The sequence below is a fragment of the Wyeomyia smithii genome, chromosome 2 (genome assembly GCF_029784165.1).
Source record: "Wyeomyia smithii strain HCP4-BCI-WySm-NY-G18 chromosome 2, ASM2978416v1, whole genome shotgun sequence".
Classification (NCBI taxonomy): Eukaryota; Metazoa; Arthropoda; class Insecta; order Diptera; family Culicidae; genus Wyeomyia; species Wyeomyia smithii.
The window spans coordinates 77,705,199-77,733,153 of NC_073695.1; the positions used below are offsets into that span (position 1 = coordinate 77,705,199).

General features: G+C 39.1%; 1 protein-coding gene across 3 annotated transcripts in view; it reads right to left on the reverse strand.

Moving 5' to 3' along the window:
* LOC129725333 (serine/threonine-protein kinase NLK) overlaps positions 1 to 27,955 on the reverse strand; it is a 189,027-nt gene that overhangs the window by 51,540 nt on the left and 109,532 nt on the right. For all 3 annotated transcript variants that reach the window (XR_008728075.1, XM_055681013.1, XM_055681012.1), the window contains exon 3: positions 6,803 to 6,932. Coding sequence is in view for 2 of the 3 variants with exons in the window: in XM_055681013.1 (XP_055536988.1) it covers positions 6,803 to 6,932 (130 nt within the window). In the remaining variant the exon portion in view is untranslated. The remainder of the gene's footprint in view (positions 1 to 6,802; positions 6,933 to 27,955) is intronic.

A 27,955-nucleotide genomic window follows, 5' to 3' on the forward strand; every position in this document is an offset into this window, starting at 1 on the left:
TATGTATGTTTCTGATAATAAAAGACAAAAATTGATTGCTCAAATGGAATCAGTTCACTAGTAAAAAACAATATACATGGCGGTGTTGATATGTCACAATAAATGAGAAAGCATTGCATTTGGTTTTTGAATAAAATATACAAAAGCTGATGGGTATGAAATAGAGTAACCTATAAAAATACCGTCTACTGTAGCTCTTTGAATCAAAAGAATCTACTTCCACAGTTTGGTTTCATTCTATCACTTTTACTTATCACCTTTCAAGATATGCAAATACGTATTTCGACATTTACTTAGCGCGTTTATTAATGCTTAGATGAACTGTGAGGAAAATAGCGAAACCTCTAATTTTTTATATTTAAGTATGTAATCGAATGGGGTAAATGTTAAGTCAGAGAACGTAAACAACTTGAGTCCATGCCTTGTCGGGGTAGTTTGGGTAGACATTTAAAAAGCCTTGAGAAGTGATTACCCTGATCTCTGTTAAGGAGGTTAGGCATCCTACAAAAATTACGTAACGTTCGAAGGGGTGGATGGGGGCGGAGCCTGCGTTACATATTGTTACATACGGTTATGTTACGTAACGTAACTGTAATGTTGGCTCAAAATTGAAAATTTGGAGGGGGTCAGGTTACAGCGTTCAGCGGTCAGCGGAGCCATATCGAACGTTACTTATTGTTACATAGGGGGGGGGGGAGAGAGTGTCTGAAATCTAAATCTTTTAGCGTTTCGTAATTTGTGTACGACGCCTTAGCTGGGTTTTGTTTGAAAATTTCTAAGCTTTCTGCGACATCTAATTTCCAAAAGGATATTACAGACCGAACTAGACTGATATTGTCAGTAGTCATACCGTGAATCTGAGTCCTTTTTAGCCTTTATGAGTTCTGGCTATTTTGAATCTGAGTCCTTTTTAGCCTTTATGAGTTCTGAAATATGATTCTTAAACCGGATGTCTAAATTTCTTCTGGTTTGGTCAATATAAACGTTATCATGATGTGGACATGCAGCTTACAACAGCTGCTCTATGTAATTTGTTAATAGTGTCTTTAGTAGAGGCCAATCTTGTTTTTATTAGGTTATTACTGTTGTAAATAATATCCCCATACCAAATTTCCAGAAGTTTTTTGAAAATATCCAAGAAGAATTACGCACTTCACTAATTTGTGCGGTTGAAAAATTGCAGCTTTCCATCCCACTTTCAATGTCAACGATAGCCTGTTCAACATTTGCTTTAGAAGAAACAACAAAGTTAGTACCTTTGTTCAAAAGATTTTGTTGATGCTGTGAAAATTCACACGAAGATCGATTAACTACAAAATTATATATATATATATATATATATATATATATATATATATATATATATATATATATATATATATATATATATATATATATATATATATATATATATATATATTTTACTACTATTACGTCTTGAAAAAAAGTTAATCTTTCGCACCTAATTTTCGTTTTCTTACCCGCTTACACTGTTCTGCAACTTTTACTTTGGTTAGAAATTCTGAGAAACCAAAAGGAAACTCATTGGCCAGCAGCCATGGTATAAACACTGAACCGTGCTGCACTGGTGCGGTTTTTGCATAGCAACACGATACGACGTGTTCCGCTACCACCAATCAGTGTTAGTATTAGACAGGCGGCAAGAAGGGCGAAACTTGAAACACCGAAGGCAGTGTCGGTGTTATATGATCGCCACTGGTGCCTTAAGCTTCGGCAAACACCGGCGCCGGTGGATCTAGCTTCGGAAAACAGTGATCTCACGTAAAAAACAATATCAACAATGTGAGTATTTTTGGAAACGTTTCGCCTCGCGTTAGGCCTATCAGAGCCATATGGCAGTGACCGAGGTGTTTCTACGAAGTTCAAACATTCGGCTACGGTGCTTTCACGAAAGTAAAGCCCTTGTTTCCGGTGTTTACCGAAGCTTGATGCACCAGTGCCGATCGTATAACACTATCACTGGCTTCGGTGTTTCAAGTTTCGCCCTTCGTGCCGTCTGTCTTACACCAACACTGAGTGACAATTGCTAAGCACGCTGTTTCGTGTTTTGAATATATCCCTCAGTGCAGAGCGTGTTTTGGACATGGCTGTTGGCCAGTTTCAAATGCACTCTATAGTGCCTCAATTTAGTGTACTAGAAATAAGTTTTGAAGTAGAATACTTCTCTCAGGAAGTTCGGCTACATAGGGATGTGAAATGAAAATCTAAAACCGAAAAAAGTGAAAAATATGTCCAATTTCAAATGCTAATAAATCGGTTAGTATTCGATGGATTTCCTTCGTTTTGGCAGCAATAGATTGGAAAATCTTCTAAGATTCTTCCCAAAAGAAGATAATAGTAATTTTATTATTAAAATAGTCAAGCCTTGTCAAAACGAAAAATTCGACCTCTGATTGGTCGTTATATGACTGCTTCCCAAGCACGGTCGACAGAATCATATACCTTGCAATTAAAAACATGCTATTTGGCCTATATAAGAGCCTGTTTCAGCATTCACAAAAACAGTTAGTTCGACTATGCAGAGCTAATATGAAGTCGATTCAATCAATCAGCATGAACAGAATTTCGTCGTCTCCTAGCTGCCAAGTTGCAACATGATGCAAAACGCAGCAGCGAGCAAATGAAATCGCTTGATGTTATAAGCCGCAATACGGTTAGGGGTTGAATCGTTGCGTGTGTGAGAGCACCATCGGTGTTTATTCGCTGGATACAAAAATCAAATGCGAATTGTGGAATAATTCGTCTAAAGAACATTAGAAAATGGTACAACTGAAAAGAAAGGCGTGGCCTATTTCGTAGCACCCTTCCGCTATAAGAGAGTGTTTCTGTGAAAACTAGCTACATTCATTTAGTCGGAAGGTGAGCTAGATGGACCTTCACAACGTTGACAGCAGTAGCAGCAGATATCAGCACTCAGCAGTAACAGAGAATAACAGCAAGTTGCGCCTGGGGCTGCCTTCAAATTAAATAAATCACTTGCCCTGTGCTTGGTCACCACGGCTCAAGCCTCTGCCAGGCTGAACGCCAACGTGAGCGATCGGGCGAGATTTTTGCCGTACATCAGCCGGCACTTCCTCTAATGGAAAAGTTGGATCATTTTGTTCAGAAGAATATTACTGTCGGTAATATAACAGAGATGCGATTGCATTAGATCCGATATGGAAATGAACAATTGTTCTTTTGAGGACAAATAAAACACTTAATATAAGCAAGCAAGCATAAGCAGTATGGTAACAGCCTCAGCGGTAGGTGCAGCCGGTACTTCCATGAGGCGGATGTTATAAGGAAGTAAATGGAAGCGGCATGGCGAAACAGTTCGGGTGTGCTTAGACGCGCTTCATTTTTCGTTGTTGATATTATTCTCCACATGAAACGACGCGCTTTCGTACGATAGCGGCGGTATTAGCGGTAGATGCATTTGCCAACACTTATTCCAGTAAAGCCGTGTATAATTTTCAATGTGAAAACACTTTTCTATTGTGTTGGCTGTGCGCATTAGGCCTCTGCCAGGCCAAACGCGAAAATCGGCGCGAACCGATTCGCCCGGCCGTACGTTAATGTACCGGGTGAATAGAATAGAATCCCTAACTACGATGCCGTTCCTGAATGCGAAACCTATTTTCATCCTTGCCGGTTGAGGGTTTCGGCCTCCCTCCGGTGAAGCTCTGCCTTATTTTGGCAACTACACAAGCATTCTGGATTTTGGCAATCAAAACTTCTGCTGGCTGTCTGATTTTCAATGTGAAAACAGCCTTTAACTTTGTTATCAGAGTGCCTGACTACGATTTGGTAATATTGTTTGAATTTAATGTTTACAAAATTTTACAATATTCCTCTTTCTGCCATTCAATAGAACAGGTAATACGATGCCTTTGCATACGCAAGTTCACCATAACTCCCGCTATCGGCGTAACACAGGGATGCAATCAGCGTTATATCCGATTTAAAATTCAACAACAAACTGTCCTTTTTAGGACAACCAAACAGATGAATTGAAGATTTAATATTTTCTTGTTCTGAGCTTTATCCAAAAGTAAATTATCTTAATTTGAATTCACATGTACATATACTCTGACTGTTGAAACTTGTTCGCGCCGCAAAGAGTTTGTACTTTTCCTGTTTAGTGAGGTCGTATTTATATGTGCAAACTGAAATTGAGTAGTAGGTACTTCAACTTCATTTGCACAGAATTTTCAATACTGCCAATGAGCGGTCAACATTTATTTACTAGGAAAACTGACTGACACGCAAGCAGCCGGGTTATCTCTCTTGTACAAGTATTCTACTTCAACCTTGCGGTCGTGGCTTTGCATACAACCCTCCTGTTATTTTTAATAAGTATCTCCCAGATGGTCTCGAGGTACGATGCCGGCCTAACAAGCCCGTCGTCATAGGTTCGAGTCTCGGCTCGGGAGAGACTGTTAGTGTCAGTAGGATCGTAGCGTTAGCCCCGCAATTGTCTTGTACACTAAAAAAGTCGGCTGCGAAATATGTGTATAATTGGACAGAAGGTCATGTTCCGAATCGGAATGTACCACCAAGACTTTGCTTTAAATAAGTTTTATACTATTTTTTATCCATTCTAATTCCATCTTCCTGAAGAGAAAACAAGGAGTTGAAGTTCTGATTTCAACATATGACTTGTGGGAGTCAATCGGTATTTAACCCATTGCTTTAGAAAAGCCATGTGTTTATGAATTCTCGATAATTTCTTTCTTAACCCCAAAAACGTGATTGCCATTTATTTATTGATTGGTCAAAAAACAATGACTCTTCTCGTTGCTTCACCCAAGCAACAATTGAAACATAATAAAAAAATAAATTGTAATCATTTGTTGCACTAATGAAATTCCGAGGTTTTAAGAAACATTTTTTGTTACTACGATGAAATTGTAAAGAAACAAGCAACAACTAAAGTTGCATCGCTGCTTCAAAAATCTTCACACCAACAACGTAATTGGCGAGGTTGGATTTGTTGTTGAAACGTGTAAACGGCATTTGAAAACCTAACCTTTACTGAATAGATCTAGTGGGTGGAGCATAAAGGTTGCCAACGTAATGCTTGCGAAATACAAAAAACAAACACACAAAAATACTTCTAAATGTTGCTGTCATGTTCTGAAGCCATGTAACAGCAACTTTTGCTCGATCGTTCGCCTTATATTTGTTTTTGAGATGAGGTTATTTACTGCGTTGTAACTTTTGGGTACTTGAACTAGAAGTCGTCCAAAAAGTGTGGGTCTCTAAAACGAAATGTGATAAATTGCTTTGAATTTCATTATCACGCTGAGGTACTGATGAATTGAAAAAGCAAAATTAAAACTGGTAATGACCATTAGCATAATAAGGGAAGCAATATTTAAAACTGAGCCATGAACTTGCAAGTGTTTCTACAGCAAATGACGTAAATAGTACAAACGAGAAAAGTGAATAAAAATTGATAACTGGAGTTGAATCCTCAAATTTCTAGAAATAATCAAAGATAAATCGCTATACAGACAATCTCTTTCCATTCTGACCATTTGCCGTTGTACAATCTTTCCACGACGCCATGAAGCTTCTATTGCGCCCTAGTTTCTGTTACGATGCATCTTCGTAGCTGAAATTTTACCATGCAGCATTTATCATGTTGTTATTAAATTCCATGCATTAGTTCATACACATTGCGGTTTCATTCTTGAAACTTGTGTTGAAACAACGAAAATGTTGCAATTGGCTCCACCTCCTGCGCTTTTTTTGTCATTGTATAAGAACTGAGATGTAACTGCAACTTAATTTCGCATAAGAATTTGTTGCTGTGATGCACAAAGTTCATAATCGAAACAATTTTTGCTGCTTGGGCAATAAATCGTAAAAAAAAACGAAGCGCAATATAATCGACATTTTGATTAGCTCTAAAACTTCTTTTTGAAAATAGTATAACTTCTAATACTGTTAATACTTTACTTCCGGCTTACCATTGCACAGTGATCCAGAACGTCGATTTAGCGATATTGAATTTTTGTGCAAAAAACGGCGGTTGTTTGGTTTGTAGTATTTTCAAATGATATTTTGTGTTTTGAAACGTGTTTTTTTTAGAAAACAAAAATTAGGGTGGCATTTTTATCCGAAATAGCGAAACTGACTTTTTTGCAGAAAAAGATACATCCCTGCTTATTTGAAAAAAGTTTTAGATCCACTTATTTTCAACATTTTTGCCCAAGAAAACCAGTCTTGATCTTGCATACTTTTCACGGTACGTTGAATCTAAGATCGTAAGGGTGTCGCTGAAAAACCAAGTTTTTTCAATGCAACTTTTCTATTATTACTTTTATCAAAACACTGTCATCAAACAACTTGAGGATCTTCTAAGAGTGCACATTTTTTCCGATTTTTTTCTTTTCAAAATACGCTCTTTTTAAATGTTGGTATCTAGCAAAATAGCAGACACAAACTAGAACAAATGATTGCGTTTGAAAGGTCGTACTTTTCTGTATTTTTATCTTAAATTTGGAGGGTGGATATTTTTCTATCCCAAATAAATCTATTTTGAACATTCCTGTTTTGGTTAAAATTTTTCGATACATGTCACATGCATACTACTACTTGTTTCATTTTTTTGTTTTTTTTTTGTATTCAATCGGTCTATATTCTTTTTAAAGATTGTTATATGAAGTACATACGTCATAAATGCAATTAATTTGAAATTTCTGGAATTCGTGTGTTGTAATCATACTGTAACTCGAGCAACAGCTGCGTACTTAACCATCGCTGGCTGGACTACGATATAATTTATACTTACGTTCTCGTGCTTGAAGAAGCAGAGCATTTTTAGCTCTCGGAATACACGTTTCGATGACACCAACGACTGGAACACGTTTGGCAGTTTCTTCAGTGCGACTCGCCGTCCGTCACGAGGATCTGTGACAGCCCTGTGAATTAGAAACAAAGGAAACGGAAAAATATAATTAATTTTCAGTGCAGCTACATGTTTTTCTCATTATGCGAAGTTGCTGCAGCATTTGGTTCGCTGCAGAACGATTAAATGAGCATAAAGACAAATTGAAGTTTTATTTCATATTAAAAAGTTATCAATATTTCTGCGCTGGTGAGCGCTGGTCGTAAAGAGAAATCCAAGAATCTTATGCAATCGATAGAAGATATTCGTGCATAAGCTGAGAGAAACATAATTTTTGTTATCGAGATCATAGCCATTCAATTCAAAACGGCAATTCAAACGCCATTCAATTCCATGGAAATGTTGGCATTTGGCAGTGACTTACAACGTGATTAGCTGTATCTCTTCCCTCTTCCAACTCTCGATGTTGTCGTTGTCACATGTTGCAGTGTTGATGTCTTTTTAATTTCATCTATTTTAACACTAGTAGAATAACTCGATGCAAAAGCACGACCATTTTTTAAATATATTCACGACTGTGGCGATTTCAACAGATTTTTCTGTGACAGATTAAATGCCAAAATAAAACGCATATATAAATAAATACAACATTTTTTCTTCCGCCTTAATACTTCTCATAATATGAGAAAGCAATTACTGTATTTTTGACAGTCTGTTGAGTAACACGTGAGTTGCAACTTGCAGCAAACACCTGCCCACAGTATCGTATCATTTGCAATATCACATAAAGGAGCAATAAATCGTTTCCCCTTTTCGCTTTGTGTATGTGTGCAAGTCCCTTTTTTCGCATGACCGTTGCAGTTTGAACACAAAAAATACCAAACTGAACGACAATCCATTAAGATATTTTTCGGAGGGTAACGTAGTAAAAGTTCATTGTGCAAATGCGCGAATTTCAAACAAAAGTTCTGATTTGTTGTTTTTTTTTCGTAATATTTTCCAGAACAAATTGCGTTGGGGTAATAATTACGCTTCGTTCAAAAATATTGCTTGTAATACATATTAATAACATTTTTTTTCAAAATGAAATCTTTATATACAATTTAAATAAAATGGTGGATTATACAGCATATTTTTGGAACTTCATGAGTGGTTTAAACTAATTTTCATTTCTTTCCCTTCTTGTAACTAAATTGTTTTAATTTGGATGTTAAGCCGAAATTTATTCTTTTGTTCATTTCTAAAGTTCTTTTAAATCTCTCCGGTAGTAATCGATCCGAAACGACTATTACCACTGTGCAAAAATATCAATTTATTATGTAGAGGTTATTGCAACTGTCCTCATCATTGCGACACACCACAGAAGTTGCACGTAAAGTTTGATTCATTGCAATTGAAATTTACGGTTTAACTGTCCAGTTTCTACCCCAGCATTTTGGCGAGCATATGGAGTGGTAGCACTAAAAAGGGGGTGGGTAACAATATTGATCAAAATTATTTGCTAATTGGGAAAATCATTCGGAGAATTTTAATAGAAACGGAATTAGTTAGCTAGGTGGGTACAATATCAAATACTTTGTTTGCCCTTCCTTTGGTGTTTCATAGTAGAAAATAGTAGTGGTTCAATAAAATAAAAAAAACATTAGGCTGCATATTTCTTTCAAGAGGACTGATCTGTAAACTTTAGAAACAAATACTTAGAGTAATAAGAATGTTTTGAGTTTCAAAAATGTTGTAAGCCGAACAATTTTATGATTCCCTATATTGATTCTAACGAACCACTAGAACAAAGATTACAGGTGTACAGGCAGCAACATTTATTATCCAGCAGTCACAAATAAGAAAATGAAACCAGCAATTTTTGGCATTGCCATGAGTTCTAATTGGCCATCATTCACCGGTGAGTACGCTCTCTGCTCCTGCGCTCTGATACCCCATCCACCGATCCATTGACATAAGCCATGCAGCAGGCGATTTCACATAACTCAATTGGTACTTAACACCCAGTGGCATCAAAGAGCAGCTGGGCAATGAAATTAAACTCAAATTTGCCACCTCGGCGCGGGTTGTACTTTAGAATCGGCGGAAATTAGCCGTCAGAAATCGTTAATTGTGTTGGGATTTGGGAAGTGTTTGTGTTCGAATGGTTTCTTTAAATCGTTTCTGTTTCCAAAAAAAAGTATATTCTGTATATACGTAGCTATATCATATTTTGAGACAATCGTTTATCGTTAATACTAAAATTGAACATCCAAATTCAATAGATTGTTATAATACTAGACATCACTTCGACGTTGCAATCTGTGCAAAGGAAAGTTTTTCTGGCACATGCTTTGCACTGCCTTGCACCTTTTCCAATATGTATTATTTACTTTCACACAACGCTATGATCACACTGTTAATATCGACGTTAGTTGTGAAATCATTCAGATTCACAAAAAAAACTGATCGGATAAACGGCAGAAAAAGGGAAACGGCAAAAATAACTGCGATGACTTCAACGTCAGCAACCGCGCATCGTCGCCGGGCAGACGAAATTCCCAGACAGTATTTTTTATGGTGAGCGATTGACCTCCTGGTTTGGTTTGCATTTACCTGCTGATTGTTAATTTTTCGCTTGATAAACTAATAATGAATGAAAAAAGACATTGTATAAAGTATAACACAACAAGGGAAACACAGTTTCTTGTGGGTGTCACATTAGAAACAATTTATAAGATCTGATACTGTTGTATGTTATGCGACAGGACCAGTAGTATTCAGGAAGTCTGTTTCGTGAATCGTTCCGAAAATCGATTAATAAGGAAGCCAAATTTTGATTTGGAACAGACCCGGAACAGAGCTTTCTAGAACGGATAACGGATACAGTTACTGCAGCAGAAGTTCGAAAAAAAGAACAGCAATTCGTTGGGAAATTGCCATTGTTTGGCGATAAGGCTGTGCGAGATTTCGAATGATTTCGTATAATTTCGCAAAACTCGAAATTTCCCGAAATTTCGCGAAATTTCGGTTTCGCGAAATTGCCGAAAAATTTCGTTGAATTTCGCTAAATTCCGCCTAAAATTTCGCGAAATTAAAGTTCCAATTTCGACGATTACGAAATTTCGCGAAATTTCGGACCAAATTTCCGATGCACATTATTACATTATTTTGGTTTGTGCTCATTGCGACTATAAATTAAATTGAATATATCTCAACAGATATCTGGTATACTAAGTCAGTTATAGAAGAATAAACTCTCAGCCGGTAATTTTTGTTTTTAAAGACAAAACCGTAACATCATGCGGGAGGTATTTTTTATTCACGCAGAGCATAAAATTCATGTCATCACTGAAGTCAAATTCGAGGAATATGAAGCCGTCCAAATGCGCTACAAGGTATCTAGTAATTTGTTTGTAGGAATAAATTTTACGCATCTTTTACGTACATCAAAATGTGGTTATATTTGCAGCCCACAAGGTTAAAGAGGTCACTTTTTGTCTTTCGTTTAGGAGGGCATAGCAATTTCTGTCAAAACTAAAGCTCTGAAGCTCTATCTTACAGGCCAAATGTTCTATGCTACTCGACTTGTAAAAATTTTCAAGCGTTTTTTCGGATTTCTCTGTGTTAGAGGACTCCTCTTCGCACACCGTAGTGTATTTAAATGTGTTTTATCAGATAGTTCATTGCTATCACTAGGCTGACCAGATATCATGCCTTATAGTGTGCAGACAGAGTGATCGATGTGTTAAGCAGAAAAAGTTGTAATTGCTTGAGTTTTTAGTATTGTTTCAAAACACTCTGACTTCAAAGTCAGCATAAGTTTCAAAATTGCCAGGTACCTTATCAAAAATATTTTAAACGTGTTATCAAAAGAGTATACTTGATCAATGAATGAATAAAAAGTAAATGGTTCGCTATCGTTGAACACATAATTGAGAAATGTTACTCTTGTTTAGGGGACACACAATTTTACAATGTCAAAAACAAGTTCAGATTATGGCATAGAAGTGATTCTTACTTTGCACTTGACGAATATACAAGGTAGAAGAAAAGAAAGGTTAGAAAGAACGAGAAATAAGAGAACGAGGATGATTTCGAATAACTTGATTGAGTAAAGAGAAAACTATTTGTTTGTTGCATTACAACATTTCATTCTAACTGTTGATTGGTTGAAAGAAAAATAATTTTTGGTTTGTTTCAAAGGGGCCGTTCCCAAACACGTAGTCATATATAGGGAGACGGGGGGTGGCTTATCAAAAGACCACGAAAAATCCCCCCGCGTGCGGGTTAACGAATAGACCACGTAGTCTTTTTTCTGACTTATAATTTATTATTGCCACTAAGTCAAGTCGAAGCTTTCGCAATTTTTTAATTAATATATTTATTTGACACGACTAATTAATAAGTGTCACGGAAAGTTTGAGAGTTGTCAGCAATTAACTGTAATCAAATTTTTGAAACATATTTCAAATTTATCCGAACGAAGAAAATTTTTTTTTGTTTTAAACAGGCTTTGCCTTATATGGCATTTACTTCTTTAGAATAATAGTTCTATTTTGCAATGCGTCGGGATTTATGTTATTTTTCCTGAAAGTATATTTCAATACTCAACGACCGGTAAAAAAATCAACGTTTTGGTCTTAAAAACAATATATAAGACCTGGATGTTCGTGAACTGAAGGAAGAAAGAAAGATGTTTATATTTTGTTCGACATTCAAAAACTTTGTAATTTATTTCGAGGGAAATACGGCTTTTTCAGTCTTAGGGGTTTATCAAAACGCTACTAGGTTTTATGTCCGACGTTTCGGCCTTTGAACTTGGCCTTCCTAAGGGGATCTACAAGTTTATTAAAAACATTTTATAAAAATAGTACATTTTTTTTTCTTCAAAAACTCTGACATTGTTTTTTTTCAAAAAACTTACATATAGTTGTACCGTTTTTCGTACAAAGCTTTACGATAGGTTGTCATAGCTGTCTATAGGATCTCTTTCAAAGTACCTATATTGAAACGTTAGAGTTAGTTTGAGCTTTACTGCCGCTCATGGCAAATCCGTCCCAATTGCATTTTTATCAATTTTGAGTTTATTTATGGAATCAATTCCTTTTTATATCTACTTTCGATAAAACAAATATTTTTGAATACTTTGTTCTGAGGAACTATGAAAAAAATAGCAAGTTGGTTTGTCCCATAGAAAAAGTGATCGCTAGTCGGTCCCATTGAAAAAATCTTCGCAATTTAACCCCACAGCCAATAATGATTATGAAAAATGTGATATTTACCAAAACTAATGGTCTTCAGGTTTAGAATTGGATGTACAAGTGATATTCGATAGGAGGTTTGATTAAATTTTACGCGTTCTACATCGTGTGGCTCTAGCTGATAGTACAATGTTTTCTTCAAGACAAAGTTTCCACCAGTAGCTTCTTTCAGCTGTTGTTTGTTGACAGTGAACGCTTTAGGTGTGTCACTGTATTGTTAGTTGAAGCATTCTTGAGTAAATACTACTTTTCGTATTTTATCCGTATTTTATGTAACGACGTGCTTAAGAATTGTTCAATTATTGTCGTGAATTTCGTTTTGAAGAATTTGTCAGTTATATTAAATACTTCGGTACGCTACTTAGCTGTTTTTTAACGGAGCAAACATTTTCCTAAGCTATAAGTATTCTTTCATATTTGTTTCCACTGCTACGTGAAAGCTGTCCGCCATCACGAACGTGTGTCCGCTCTCAGGAAAATTTAGAACAAGTTCCTACACCTAAACTGACTTTGAATTTATCAGTATGTAAAAACAAAATCTAATTTTATTTTGAGCGGCGCAGTTGGTAGGTATATTGTGTTATGCTTCTCACAAAAAACTTGTTTAATAAAGCACGAAAGAAGGTCATTTATGAATTGACCAGCGATAGATTCATTCCAAACGCACGGTATAGCACCGCCATCGATTTGCAGTAGTTTGTTTTTCATCACCGGTCGTAGCCGGCTATGGGACTGACTTGCTATCATTCTGGCTACGTACCGTAAAAGTAATCGCATGTGAGTCCCAGCTTATGATTTTCAACAAATTTTAATCAAATTTCGGTGTTCATGCAAGTTTTATGATGCAAAAGTGTTAGATTGTCATTGCAGTACTAAATTCTGTTGATGGTATTGATTGAAAAAGCATTTGAGTGCAAAATTTCACCTAAAGCGTTACGATTTTCAATTGCTGTTTTCTCGTCAGCACCAAAACGCAAATGGGACGGACTTGCTATGAGCGGCAGTTTAGAGATTACCTACAAACTTTTACCACATCACAAAGCACGATGCGTTGGTGGATTCAATTTCTTTTTCTCGGGCTTTTTATCGCATCACTCCCCTACGTCCCAGGTTTAAGTAATGCTATCGTCAGGTGCCTAAAAGATGATTACCCGTTGATCACTATGGGGCCGTGTCGACTGGAGTGCCCCAAGGTAGTAACTTGGGGCCAATTCTTTTTCTGCTGTTTATTAATGACCTGGCCAAGTTAGAGCTGCATGGAAAGTTACGTCTCTTTGCTGACGACACGTCAGTCTTCTATCAAGAAACAGAATGCACTGCTATCCAGCTTCAAACTAATTTGATGTCAATGAATCTATCGAAAACCAAGTATATGCTCATTCACTCGTTCCGCAGAGAACTCCCGGCTCGCGAGCCAATTGAAATCGCCAATCGTGTCATCGAAGAAGTATTTGAATACCCATTTCTCGGCCTAACGCTAGACAATAGAATGAACTGGAAGGCCCATCTTGAGTCTCTCAAGCGAAAGCTAACATCACTCTGTGGTATATTAAGGAAGGTTTCATCATTTTTGCCTTTGGCGACTATGAAAACACTATACTTCTCACTAATCCATTCTCGGCTCCAGTACCTAGTTGCAACGTGGGGACTGGCTTGCAAATCTTCTTTGAGAGAGCTACAGGTGATACAAAACAGAAGCTTGAAAGCCGTGTTCCGGAAACCTCATCTGTATCCCACTCATCTACTATACGAAGATCCCAGGGACTCAACCCTACCAATCCGTGTACCCCAGGAGTATCAAATGTTGATCCACTTGCGAAATAACATCACTTCAACCGTCCTTGTCACAAGAAGAATGCACGAAAACCGCTCAAGCAGACAAACTGGTCACCTGTATTTGCCACGATTCAACACGGAATACGGTCGCAAAAAAATGTCGTACATTGGTAGCAAACTGTTTAACGACCTCCCCCCATCATGTAAAAATGCCCCCACAACATATATCTTCAAGCGTCGTTTGCGAGCTATCATGAAAACGAAAATACCACAGTATCTAGCCCAATTCTGGATTACACCCGAATACCACAAAACACTACTCACCAATGCCTCTGCCGTACGCCGTAACCAGAGCAACGCCATCAACGCGCGAACCACCAGCACCACCCCACAATTGTCGACAAGTATCATCACCAGCTTCAACTTATAGTTAACAACATCGTATCACACTTCCTTAAAAGAGCAGATGCTCACTGGAAGTGCAAACTTGTTCTAGCGATTCAAGTGTAAAAAATATATCGGAAATAAATTAAATTAAAATTAAATTAAAAGGTTTCACTTATTATCAACTAAATATTTTTCTAGATGATTTCTAGATGAGTATACAATTTACCATAACTATAAGCGGAAAATTTATCGTAGATGATCAATTTGCTTAAACAAATTTTATTTATTTTGATACTCAACAACAAATTAAAAATCATTTTGAATATACTCAACAGAAAAGCGTATTTTAAATTACTTTCAGGTAAGGAAATTATTATATTTGTTAAAGACAATGAAATATTATCAATAATTAAACAACCATTATCTGTTTGTTATTTTGGTTTTGAGAAAATGATATTACTGAAAATTCTGTTTACAATTTGCGCAATATCTAATAATCAGTTTTCTTGAACCTTCATTTTTTTCATAAATTTTTCATACTTTATTGTACATATATTTGCAGAATAAGATCACAAAACAAAAGACCACGAAAGACCACGGAGGAGAAGGGGGGTATGAAAGGGATCAAAATTTGACCACGTAGTTTAGGAATGGTCCCGAATGCATTTTATTATTTTGGGTGTCGCAGAAACTCACAGGGCATATTTTTTTAGGACAAAATTATTTTCTACAACCTTACCAGAGACACTAGTTATGCCAGTCAAACAAACCGATTTAGCTGAAAAAATAATTTTAATCTCCAATTGGACACTCTGTGGGTAATTAAAATATTTTTATAATCGAAACAGTTGGTTTGATTGGCATAGTGCCTTTGGCAAAGTTTTAGATAATAATATTGTCCTTCCAAAAATAAACATGTTGTAAATTTTTCTTAAATTTAATTTTTCTTTGATTTCTTCATCGCTTCGGTATTTTTTTTTGTAATTTTTACACAAAAAAAGATTTTTGAAAAATAAGCTTTTTTATGTTAATTTTAATGTTTCTTTTACATTAAAAAAATCAATTTTTTTGAGTTTTTTTTATCGGAAAGATAAAATTACTGTCTAAAACTTTTCCAGAGACGTCACACTGATCAAAAAACTTTTGGCTCTGAAAATATTTATAATCACAATAACCCTCCCAAAATAGCATTTTAACTAGCTTCTCAGCCTATAGAAACGTTTATGCAAAATTTAGGCCAAATCTAAAATGACAAAAAATATTGAAACTGAGACATTTTTTGTGGAACTGCTCAGTTAAAAAGTAATTTTAAGTTATATTAAAAAATGTGCAAAAATATTGAAAACTTCAAAGTTTACAGAATAGTTAACTTAAATTTTATTTTCCTCGATTTGATAAAAATGTCACTTAGTCTAGTCTGACTAAACGGTGTTAAAAAAAATTCAATAACACTGGTCGACAAAAGCGAAAAAAAAGTTGCCCTCCAAAGGTTTTACAGCTTTTCAACCATTCCTGTGAATTTTGCTGCTTTTAGAGAATGCAGAAATGCATCAGAAGGCCGCCGAGGAATTGCTTATCGGATTCGTCGCTTTTACGTTTGCATAGGGAACAACTCTTTGGAAAAGTTATTCTTTGCTAGGGACACCAAAACTCACAGGAATGGTTGAAAACCTACCTACCATCTCTCATTTTTTCCAGTTCGAGCTCTAGGACAAAACTTGGATTTTGAATGATGAAAGTGCTATGAAAGAAGGATTACTATTTTAAACATAGTTGCATTCAAACCAAAAGAATCAGTTCAGAAGTTCATTAAATTATTATTTACAAAGACATTTCGAGTTTGACCTTTATATCATTTATTTTATTTTTCAAAATTTCGCGAAATTTCGCGAAATTTAGAGACCAATTTCGTTTCGTCTCGAGAACTCGAAATCCACCTTGATTTCGTTTCGACTAATTTGGCGAAATCGAAATTAAGGGTTAATTTCGTTTCGTTTCGTTTCGACACCAGAAAAGCCAGTTTCGCACACCCCTATTTGGCGAACAGTTTTTTAGTGTTTCGGCACGGAAAAAACAGCAAACTACTTCTGATTATTTATAACCTTTTTTTTCGATTTTTTCCTAAATCCTCCCTAATAACGAACTCACTTCAATTGACGTTTCAACATTAAGAATTGCACTTGTTACTGCCATAGAACACCGATTTTACTAGTTAAAACAAATATCTGAGAGTAATCAAGACTTATGTTCACCTTAGGATCGATATATTTTGATACCGTCGGTTCTCATACCGTAAAGAACATACTGAGCTAGTGAGGTTGAACTAATCGACGTTGTAATTTTAGGCATAAAACACGAAATAAGACACAAAAAAGTTAAATACCTATATCAGAATACTACAAATCCAAACTATGTAGCAAATAAGTTCATGTAATCTCACTTTCTAGAAAATGTTAAGCGGTAGGAACCGCTGTCCAAGAATGACGTTAGTTTCATAATACCGTCTGCCGGGGTGAGATTAAGCCAAAACGGGAAATGTTTATATGTTAAATTACTTGAGATTTCTAGAACCTAATGCCTCAAACTCAATACTGTATGAAACTTGACCTATTTATTCACAACTTGAGATAGAATATAGATAATATTAGTGAACTGTTTCACTTAAATGATGTTTCAAAGTACAGGCTGAAAAACACGCGCAAATGACGTTACCAAAAAATGTCCCATGCAAACCAACCCAATCAAGAAATTACATCAACTTAATGCTCAGATGGTACGTTAGGATGTCGTCTCCAATGTGCTGAGGAAATATTATGCATTAAACATGTGATGGCTCAGAAAATAATGTACATAATATACACTTTTCGAGCCCTTTTGGGGTGAGATTGTGCCAAGCTATAATGAACGGTACAGTGTGCGGAATTCACATTCACGACAAAATTATTTCAGTATACACCAATCACTTGCATTGCACAGTGTTTTATTTTGCTGATTTCGTGCGAAAAATTAATAGCGTCTTCAAATTTGATTTTAGTGATACACTTTATTCGAAAAAGTCTCTATGTTTTTTTATTGTGCTTCTTTTAGAATGTACGATTCAGTGATTAATTCACCTAGAAGTGATATGGAAAATTTATTTTTTCAGGACAGCGAGATAGACAGCTAGAGTCTTCGTGAAAGTTGTGGCAAATAGTTTAACTAGCAAATTTGTCGGAGGTGTCGGAGTTCTATCTCTTATGTTAAAAAAGATATAAAAAGTTTTATATGCAAAGTTCACTCAAATCATAATTTTGAATATAACTTTTTCCTGGATTTTCTACATATTTTATACCTTCTACAAAATTATTGGCCAAACAGAAATACACATTTTTGCTGAACATTTGATCTAGCTATGGTTCAAAATAATGGTACATAGGATATGTTATCTAGCTATGGTATTATTTAAAATAATGACTAAATGCTTAAGAATAGTAAGCTAACAACTGTTAGATGGAAATTTACAATGACTGATATTACTTATGGAATGTAACAAAATTTTGTACACCTATTCTATATAAACTGATGACTTTAAAGCAAGGAAGGAGGGTTGTGTGTACGTTCCCAGCGGTTTTGAGATCTCCAATGGAATATACAGTGATCAATGACACATAATAATTGAAACGAAAAGTCTTCTAAGGCTATATGTCCTAACGTTTTCCCTTTCTAAGCTACCTGTAGACGCCACTATGTGTTTAGAGACTGTCCATGAGCCACGTTCTCATAACTGGTTACTCCAGATATTGATTTGATCCAGTCATACATTTTTCTATAATTCATATGAAACGTAGTTTCTGGTCAACCCCCTACAGCCCCTTAATAGTCCACGTTGTTTATGGTCGTCCTTATACTTACTGTTTTATCATGTTATTCATGTGAATTATTCGTAGATACACTACTGTTCATTCAACAGGTATTAAATTCAAATTTTTGTTTTTGGCACAATCTCACCCCATAGAAGGGGTGAGATTAGGCCAATGTTCATTTTATTTTAGCAAAATTATAGTTTATTGTAACTTGACCATATTTGCGGCAGTCGTTAACTAAACATTTAAGTGTGCATTGACGTGATTTGGATCAAACTCGTTGCCTAAATGTGTGCATTACAAGCTAAGGAACAAAAACGTGTCCTTTTTTGGCACAATCTCACCCCGGCAGACGGTAATTGGCACTGTAGACCGATGGGAATCTTTCTGGAAAACGGTACCAACAAGGTGTTAAAATGTTGGGCCTATCATCTTTCCCGTCGTCACTTGTGGCGGTTAGCAGGGCCTGTCTCCTGGAAGCTATGAGATGAAACACCAACGCCGCTACATTGAAATCTGTGTGGCTATATTCACCTGAAAGGTTTCGTGCCAGCAGAGTTACTGTTTGGGTAACCTACAAAGCTCACGATCTTGTCGTTCACGCTTTTGCCGATGGTGTTCTATCAGTTCTGAACAAGTGAGCACACATCAACCTCATCGTCAGAGTCGAGGCTGCTACTTATGCGAGAAGAAAGCTGATGCGAGGATTTTTGCTATTCGCTGTTCGGCACACATAGAAACCATGCAAATTTGAAGGAAGTAGCTAGGTATGCATTAAATACCGTAAATTTTGATTGATGTTGAACTATTCAATTAGCATGCCTCGAGGCTTAGTGCTCCGGCTGCGCATTTGCATATCATTAGTCAGGTGAACGCGTACTGATGAATGATTTTTTTTTTTCTTCACATAACATTTATTTGACACGGCACAAATACAATTTAATGTTTAACGGCGCCAATTATATCTGATGACTTAAAAACTAAAGCAAATTTTTTATCCTCGCTGCCGACTACGAGCTGAAATTAAGTCTAACTTAAAACTAGCATGGGATTTCCAATCAGTGTTTTGTTGTTCAATGGTCGTCTGATAATCGTCGAATGGCATGTATGGATTCGTTCTGCTGAGCCACGATGTCGTGAGTTGGGACAGAGGCTCGTAGTCCTTGGGTCCTGGTTCTGTTGTGCGGGGTCTGGTTGCTGGTTTTGTGCTTAAGGTTCAAACGTGTTCTTGTCGTTTTGTTGGGTGTAGACGGAGGGGAACGGGACTAGACTGGGGCGTGGATGGATTTCAGGAAAACGTATATAAGGGACATGTAGGATAGGTCACGGCTCGCCAAGACATCACGAACAGGAACAGCCGGCTGTCTACCCTCGGCCTGCAGGGAAGCTATTAATTTAGACCTGGCGTCACGGTGTACAGGGCATGACCAAACCACATGCTCTATGTCGTGATAACCTTCACCACAGGCACAGATACCACTTTCCCCGAGCCCAACACGACGGAGGAGCGCGTCAAATCTATAGTGATTGGACATAAGCCGGGACATCACGCAAATGAAATCCCGACCTACATCCAACCCCTTGAACCACGGGTTCGTCGATACTTTGGGGATTATGGAATGTAACCACCTTCCCAATTCCCCTCTGGTCCAAGCATTTTGCCAACTGATGATCGTATTCTGACGTACAAGTGCGAAAAATTCATTAAAGGCAATTGGTCTTTCATAAATATCACCGTTTGTTGCGCCCACCTTAGCCAAAGAGTCCGCTTTCTCATTACCCGGTATCGAGCAGTGAGAAGGGACCCACGCTAAGGTAATCTGAGTAGATTTTTCGGATAAAGCACTCAGATGTTCCCGTATTTTCCCCAGGAAATACGGAGAGTGCTTAACATCTTTCATCGATCGGAGAGCCTCAATGGAACTGAGACTGTCCGTAAAGATGAAATAATGGTCCGTGGGCATTTTTTCGATAATCCCTAGGGTGTACTGAATTGCAGCTAATTCTGCGACGTAAACAGAAGCAGGATTATCGAGCTTATGGGAGACGGTTAAATTGTTATTGAAGATACCGAAGCCAGTGGACCCATCAAGAAGTGATCCGTCAGTGTAGTACATATTGTCGCAGTTGATGTTTCGATATTTATTGGAAAAAATTTTAGGGATCTGCTGCACGCGTAAATGATCCGGGATTCCACGAGTTTCTTCTATCATGGATGTATCGAAAAACACAGTAGAATCAGAAGTATTTGATAAGTCGACACGATTTGGAATATTCGAAGAAGGGTTAATATTTTGGGACATGTGATTGAAATACAATGTCATAAAACGGGTTTGAGAATTAAGTTCGATTAACCTTTCAAAATTTTCAATCACGGGACGGTTCAAGACCTCACATTTGATTAGAATACGAGAAGACAGGCTCCAGAAGCGGTTTTTCAATGGTAGTACTCCAGCTAAAACCTCCAAACTCATCGTATGGGTCGACTGCATGCAACCTAAGGCGATACGCAAACAACGATATTGTATTCGCTCCAGTTTGATCAAATGTGTGTTTGCTGCGGAGCGGAAGCAGAAACACCCGTATTCAATAACAGACAATATCGTTGTTTGGTAAAGCCTTATAAGGTCTCCTGGATGGGCTCCCCACCATTGTCCGGTTATTGTACGAAGAAAATTCACTCTTTGTTGACATTTTTTCATCAGATACCTCACGTGACAACCCCAGGTGCCTTTAGAGTCGAACCAGACACCAAGATATTTGTGTACCAAAACCTGAGAAATTGTTTTACCCATTAATTGTGTTAGAAGCTGAGCAGGTTCATGCTTCCTAGAAAAAACTACTATCTCAGTCTTCTCCGGAGAGAATTCGATACCTAGCTGTAAAGCCCAAGCAGACAAATTGTCCAAGGTATCTTGCAATGGTCCTTGCAAATCGGCAGCTTTGGCTCCTGTAACAGAGATTACACTGTCGTCTGCAAGTTGTCTTATCGTGCATGAATTTGCCAGACATTCGTCGATGTCATTTACATAAAAGTTGTAAAGAAGGGGGCTTAAACATGAGCCCTGGGGAAGACCCATGTAGCTTATGCGAAAAGTTGCCAAATCGCCATGCGTAAAATGCATGTGCTTTTCGGACAACAAGTTGTGCAAAAAATTGTTCAAAATTGGAGAAAATCCTTGTCGGTGAAGTTTACCCGAAAGAATGTCAATAGAAACGGAATCAAAAGCCCCCTTAATGTCCAAGAACGCAGACGCCATTTGTTCTTTACGAGCATACGCCAGCTGAATATCTGTTGAAAGCAACGCAAGACAATCATTCGTCCCTTTGGCACGGCGGAAGCCAAATTGAGTTTCTGATAGTAGACCATTTGATTCGACCCAGTGGTCTAAACGACGGAGTATCATTTTTTCCATCAATTTCCGGATACAGGATAGCATTGCAATCGGCCTATAAGAGTTGTGATTAGAAGCTGGTTTCCCTGGTTTTTGGATGGCGATCACCTTCACTTGCCTCCAATCCTGCGGTACAATGTTTTGCTCCAGGAACTTATTGAACAAGTTCAACAAGCGCCTCTTGGCATTGCCGGGTAGATTCTTCAACAAGTTGAATTTGATTCTATCTAATCCAGGCGCGTTATTGTTACAGGACAGGAGGGCAACTGAAAGTTCTGCCATCGTAAAAGGTGATTCTATCGCGTCGTGGCCCGGAGACGCATCGCGAACAATATTTTGCTCAGGAACAGAGTCCGGACATACTTTCCTGGCAAAATCAAATATCCACCTACTTGAAGACTCCTCGCTTTCGTTGACCGTTACGCGATTCCGCATTCTTCGGGCTGTGTTCCAAAGAGTGCTCATCGATGTCTCCCTCGACGTCTCGTTCACGAACCGACGCCAATATCCACGTTTCTTTGCTTTAGCCAAGCTTTTAAGCTTGGTATCAAGCTCCGAATACCGTAAATAGTCGGCAGGTATACCTCCCGTCTGGTAGGCCTTAAACGCGTCGGATCTTTGCGTGTAGACATCGGAGCACTCTTGGTCCCACCACGGAGTGGGAGGCCGTTCTTTGATCGTTACGCCGGGATATTTCTTCGTTTGGGCTTGCAACGCGGCGTCGAGAATCAAGCCCGCGAGGAGGTTGTATTCTTCAAGTGGTGAATGATGTTGAATCGACTCGACCGCTTTTGAAATCATTTCCTCGTATAACTTCCAATCGACATTTCGTGTGAGGTCATACGGAATGTCAATTGGTCGCATGCGAGTTGACCCGTTAGTAATTGAAATAAGAATAGGCAGATGGTCGCTACCGTGAGGATCGAGGATTACCTTCCATGTGCAATCCAACCGTAGCGACGTCGAACATAAGGATAGATCCAAAGCGCTTGGGCGCGCTGGAGGTTTCGGGATACGTGTCATTTCACCGTTGTTTAAAATAGTCATGTCGAAGTCATCGCAAAGGTTATAGATTAAAGAGGAGCGGTTATCATTGTATGGGGAACCCCAAGCCACGCCATGAGAGTTGAAGTCTCCCAAAATCAAACGTGGCGAGGGAAGAAGTTCTATTAAATCAAAGAGCAGCCGTTGCCCAACCTGTGCTCTGGGGGGAATATATATTGAGGCAATACAAAGCTCTTTACCTTGTATTGTCATTTGACATGCGACAACTTCGATGCCTGGAATCGAGGGGAGGTTAATACGATAGAAAGAATAGCACTTTTTAATCCCTAAAAGTACTCCTCCATATGGGGTGTCTCGATCAAGGCGAATAATATTAAAATCATGGAAGTTGAGATCAATATTTGAAGTAAGCCAAGTTTCACAAAGGGAAAATGCATCGCATTTGTTTTTATTTATCAAAACTTTAAACGAATCAATTTTTGGTAAAATACTTCTACAATTCCACTGTAAGACAGAGATAGAATCCTTCATATACGCAGTTGAATTAGGCATCGAAGGATACAATCGCTGCAAGGAGAGGCCATTGGGCAGTCAACTGCTTCAAAAATGATCTAACTGTTGGGAGGAATGCTGTAAGAAAAATTTTAATTGGATCGGGTACATTGAAAGTTTCAAAAATCCAGTCCACAATGTCAGAAAATTTCACTAATCCAGAGTTTGTTTCATCAACTGGGAGTGTAGAAGGAGCAACTGGGGTTTTAGATGTTCCTGGCAGTGCTGGGAACTCCTTCTGGGACTTTAAATTTGCCAGCCCAGGAGGAGTTTGCTTCGGTTTTTCCGCAGCACTGTTTGGTTTGTTTGTAACCTTCATTTCACTTTGAGAAATCTTAGGACCTTTTCTGGGAAGTTTAGGAGAGGAAACACTTTTCCTCTTTCTAGACTCCCCAGGATTGGCGTAAGATGCTCCCGCTGGTGAATCGTCAGAATCGGTTTCCTCAGAGGGCAACAGATCGAAGGGGTTCGAAGTAACGGGAGAAGTGGTAACGGTCTTCTTCAGCATGTCAGCGTAGGAACGCTTTGAACGCTCTTTGAGAGACCGTTTTATTTTATCCCTGCGCTGCATGTACACCGCACATGTCGAGAGCTCATGCAGATTTTCTCCGCAGTGAATACACTTTTCAGCGTTAACACTGCAAGAATCTTCCGCATGAGACTCCCCACACTTGCCACAACGTGCCTTATTGCAGCAGTAGGCGGCTGTATGGCCTAACTGCTTGCAATTCAGGCAGTTCATGACGAGGGGCACGTAGAGCCTCACAGGGAGACGAACCCGGTGGATCGAGACGTGGCTTGGTAGTGCAGACCCGGCGAACGTAACTCGAAACGAGTCTGACGGAGTGTATACTGTTTTGCCACCGATGATCGATGCTGACCGCAATTGCTTGCAGTCGAGCACCTTTACTTCGGGACACGTTTTGTTCTTAAAGCACCCTTTGGCACTTTGCAGTATACACTCGACGGACAGACTCGAATCGGTTATGACACCGTCGATCTCCACGTCTCGTGCGGGTATGTAAACGCGATACTCGCGTGTGAAGAGCTCAGAGCAAGCTATATCGTTGGCCTCTTTCAGGTTACCGACCACGACACGGAGCTTGTTAGGCCGGACCTTGGAAATTTCGGTCACGCCCTTGTACTCCTTCGTCAGGTCTTAAGAAATCTGCAAGAGGTTCAACTTTTTCGATTTCGGTCCTGCCTTTGGCCGAAAATAAACAGTATAGCTGCCCTGGGCTCCGTCTGGGTAAAGCCTGGGGCGAGGGGGGACTGAAGAATGAACAGGGGAGGGGGTAACAGAAGGGTCAGGGTCAGAGGGGTTCGGGGATGGTGGCGCGGGAGGCGAGGGATCTACATCCATCTTAAGTCTAGCGCACTAGCGCTGACAAGAACACGTACCTTTTTATTTCTCCCTTCCAGTAAGGTTGGTTGTCCGATCGTTCGAAGTAGCAGCCGTTACAGCCAGCAGCACCAATACAGCAGCACCAAACAGCCACCAGCAGCGAGCCAGGTGTGAGATCACTCCACACAGCGATACGACTCGCTGACACTGATGGCTTCTTCTTTTTCCTCGTTTGTGTCTCGTCCACTGCTGTAGCACAATCCAGCCAGCAGCCAAATCGGCTTACGCACCAGCTGGCAGTCACGATGCGAAACAGTTGCACAAAGGAACGACCTTGAACCCGGATTTATTTCACTCGACCAGGCAAACAATGCCAACACTTGTTCACACGTCTTTTGTTTTATACTCTATCGGACCGATCACCAAACACGTCCAGTACTGATGCGTGTTCGGCACAGAATGATGATGAATGATTGTAGATGAACAATTTTTGCTAGTGTAAAAAACGGTGTTTTCTTGCCAACCTGGTAAATTAGAAGCTTGTTTGCCTAGTCTGTAGTTAAAAACGGTTTTTATAGGAAACCGCTTACCTTACTATCCTTAGAATTCAGGTGACCGAAAGATATAAACTACTGTTTACTATTCATAATTCCGTTATCAACCGGGTTGAGACCGATGAAAATTGATGATATTTCTGTCATCTACCGCGTCGACAGTTAGTTCTCCCACGGTACATCATCTCATCGTGAATAAACTGTTACGGTTTCCGGTCGGCGTGTCCATCGTGAGGTGTATTAAATGAAAAACTTAACTCAATTTTATTCTCTGCCGCTAGATAGAATGCTAATTGCCTTGGTGCAATCTACTGACTCTACAAACCTGTGCGAAGATGTGCAGTTTTATGTAGGAATGCGCGCCGACGAAACATCGTCATGCTGCTAATTTTATTTACTGCTTCTCCAAAGCTCCACAATTGGCACCTCACACGGAGTGCTGTGGCGGAACCGGTAAATGGATTACATTTTATACGAGAGTTCTGCCCAAACCATACTTCGAGTTGAATGTTAACTACACGAGAGAGGTCCTACGTTAGTCTCTCTGCGGTGGCTTTTGGTTCGAATGCGACATGAACTTTTATTTGGGTCGGCCGTTACCTAGCAGGATGTTAAAACGAGTAAAAAAAAGTTTTTCAGGTCAAGTAGAAGTATCCTATCCCCCATGCCGGAAATAGAACGTACGCCGTTCTCGCATTCTAGCAGTCGTTCGGTTTATATGAATCGCATGTTTTTTGCACTGTTCACTAGTAGAATCTTATTGACAACGAAGTGATAACAGCCAGCAACCGGGAACTACCAACCGACGTAATATTCACAGCATACAAGTTTTATTCGAAACGTTGGAATAAAAACTATAGTCACTGTACTTTACTAGTCTGGCGAAGGGGATTTCGGGAACCAGTTTGAGCTGCCAACAAGACGAGAACCAGCCGATTGTATGCCGAATTTTGTTGTTGAAGTATTGTGATCGATAATAATACGGAACGGAATAATCGGCATGGACTTTCGGAAAAAGACAAACGAGTATTAAAACTTGGAATGTAAGGACTCTACTCGAACCGACACGCGCAGGTAATCTGGCTAGAGAGCTGTGGAAGGTGAATGTGAAGGTCGCAGCTATCCAGGAGGCCAAAAACGGGAGAACGTGAATTCTGGGCAGTAGACCGTATTGCGGACACTTTACACAGCCTAATCAATGTGTACGCACCGACTAAAAATAATTTTGATGGCGAGAAGGATGAGATCTATGATCTTCTTGAGGAGACTTACAGCAGAGATGCAAATGCGCAGGTCGGACAAAAAGACTTTTTTGGCTCCGTAATTGGTAGAGAAAGCTTCCACTCTATATACTACGAACGATAATAACCTGAGGCTTATCAATTTCGCTGCAGCCAGAGGCATGGCTACCTGTAGCACTTATTTTACACGCCGGAATATTCGCAAGCACTGAATGCACCCAAATGAGGAGGCCTGCTCTCAGATCGACCATGTACTGATCGTAGGTCAGCACTTTTCGGACATTACAGACGTAAGGTCGTTCGTCGTTTATATCACAATAGATCAAATGTCTCTGGTCGCAGTAATGATTCCACACAGAGAAAAAAAAGGTCCTTCAAAGCACCAAGCTTTGACTCGGATCACTGACACAAACACGGTTGAACATCCAGTGGGTATCAACTAAAGGAGTGACTGCAGAGTACTCGCAAAAAGTCGATGAGACATATCCACAGTACGAGCAGCCCTACAGCTCGAGAAGTGTTGGGTACAGCTGCGACAACCACGTCCAATGAGTGGTTTGACGCTGAGTGTCAGCGAGCGACGGATGAGTAGAGCATAGGGAGATATCGAGTAGCTAGAGCCGCTGAAAAGAGACTCCATCGCCGGAAGAAACGTCAGCATTGGGAACCTCTGCCTCTGCCATGTAGAACGACAGGGAGGGGAACCTCATTGCCGATACATCAGAGGCGGCCAGGCGCTGGAAACAACATTTTCGTGTGCTGTCAAAAGATGAAAAAGACAGAGACGTCGATAGGAGCTCAATCCAGCGAGAATGATGGCCAATCTGTGGATCCACCAACCATAGACGAGGTGAAGAAAGCAGAAGAACTGCAAGGTAGCAAGGAGAGCGGCATTTCCGCCGAGTTTTTCAAAGTCGGGAACGAACAGCTGTATCATGCCATTCATCGGATCATGCTGAAAGTGTGAGTTGATGAAGGAATGCCCTCGGACTGGTTGGAGGCTCATACGCTTTATCTACAAGGCCACCACCTGAACTATAGTAACTATCAAGGCATAACACCTCTCAATACCATGTACAAAATTCTCTCCCGCATCATGTTCCATCGACTGAGCACATCATGGCTGGTAGAAAGCGTGCTTGTCGGCTGTTGATGCTGCGGTGGTGATAGATGATGAATTTATTTACCTGGGTACATTGGGGACATGCGACAATGAGGTTAGTCGTAAAATAAAGAGACGAATAGCGGCCACAAACAAGGCCTTTTAAGGATTGCGTAACTAGCACTCTAGAAAACACTGATTCTCCCAGTGGACAGTGAAAGAGGTTGACGAGCTCTTGGTGATTTTGAGCGTAAAATACTGCGAACAATTTTTGGCGGCAAACTAGAAAATGGTGTTTGGTTCAGACACATGACTCATGCAGAGGCGTCTCGTCCACCTGTTCAACCTGTTCATAGGACAGGTAGACAATTTCAGAACAATTACTTGAATTATTTCTCATTTGTAGCATGGATCTGACATCATTAAGTTTTCTTGTAACCTTAATGTTATTTCGAACATTCGAACATTTTTTTGATTTTCGATTTATTTCCACCAATTTCAATTTCTATTTATTTCTCCACCGTGAAGAATATAACCTGGCTAAACTCACTCTACACTACTCAACCCACCCGCAACACAGCTCACCCGTAATACAACACAACACTACGAGATAAGTAGTAATGAATACCGTTTGTTCAAATCATTTATCTGAAC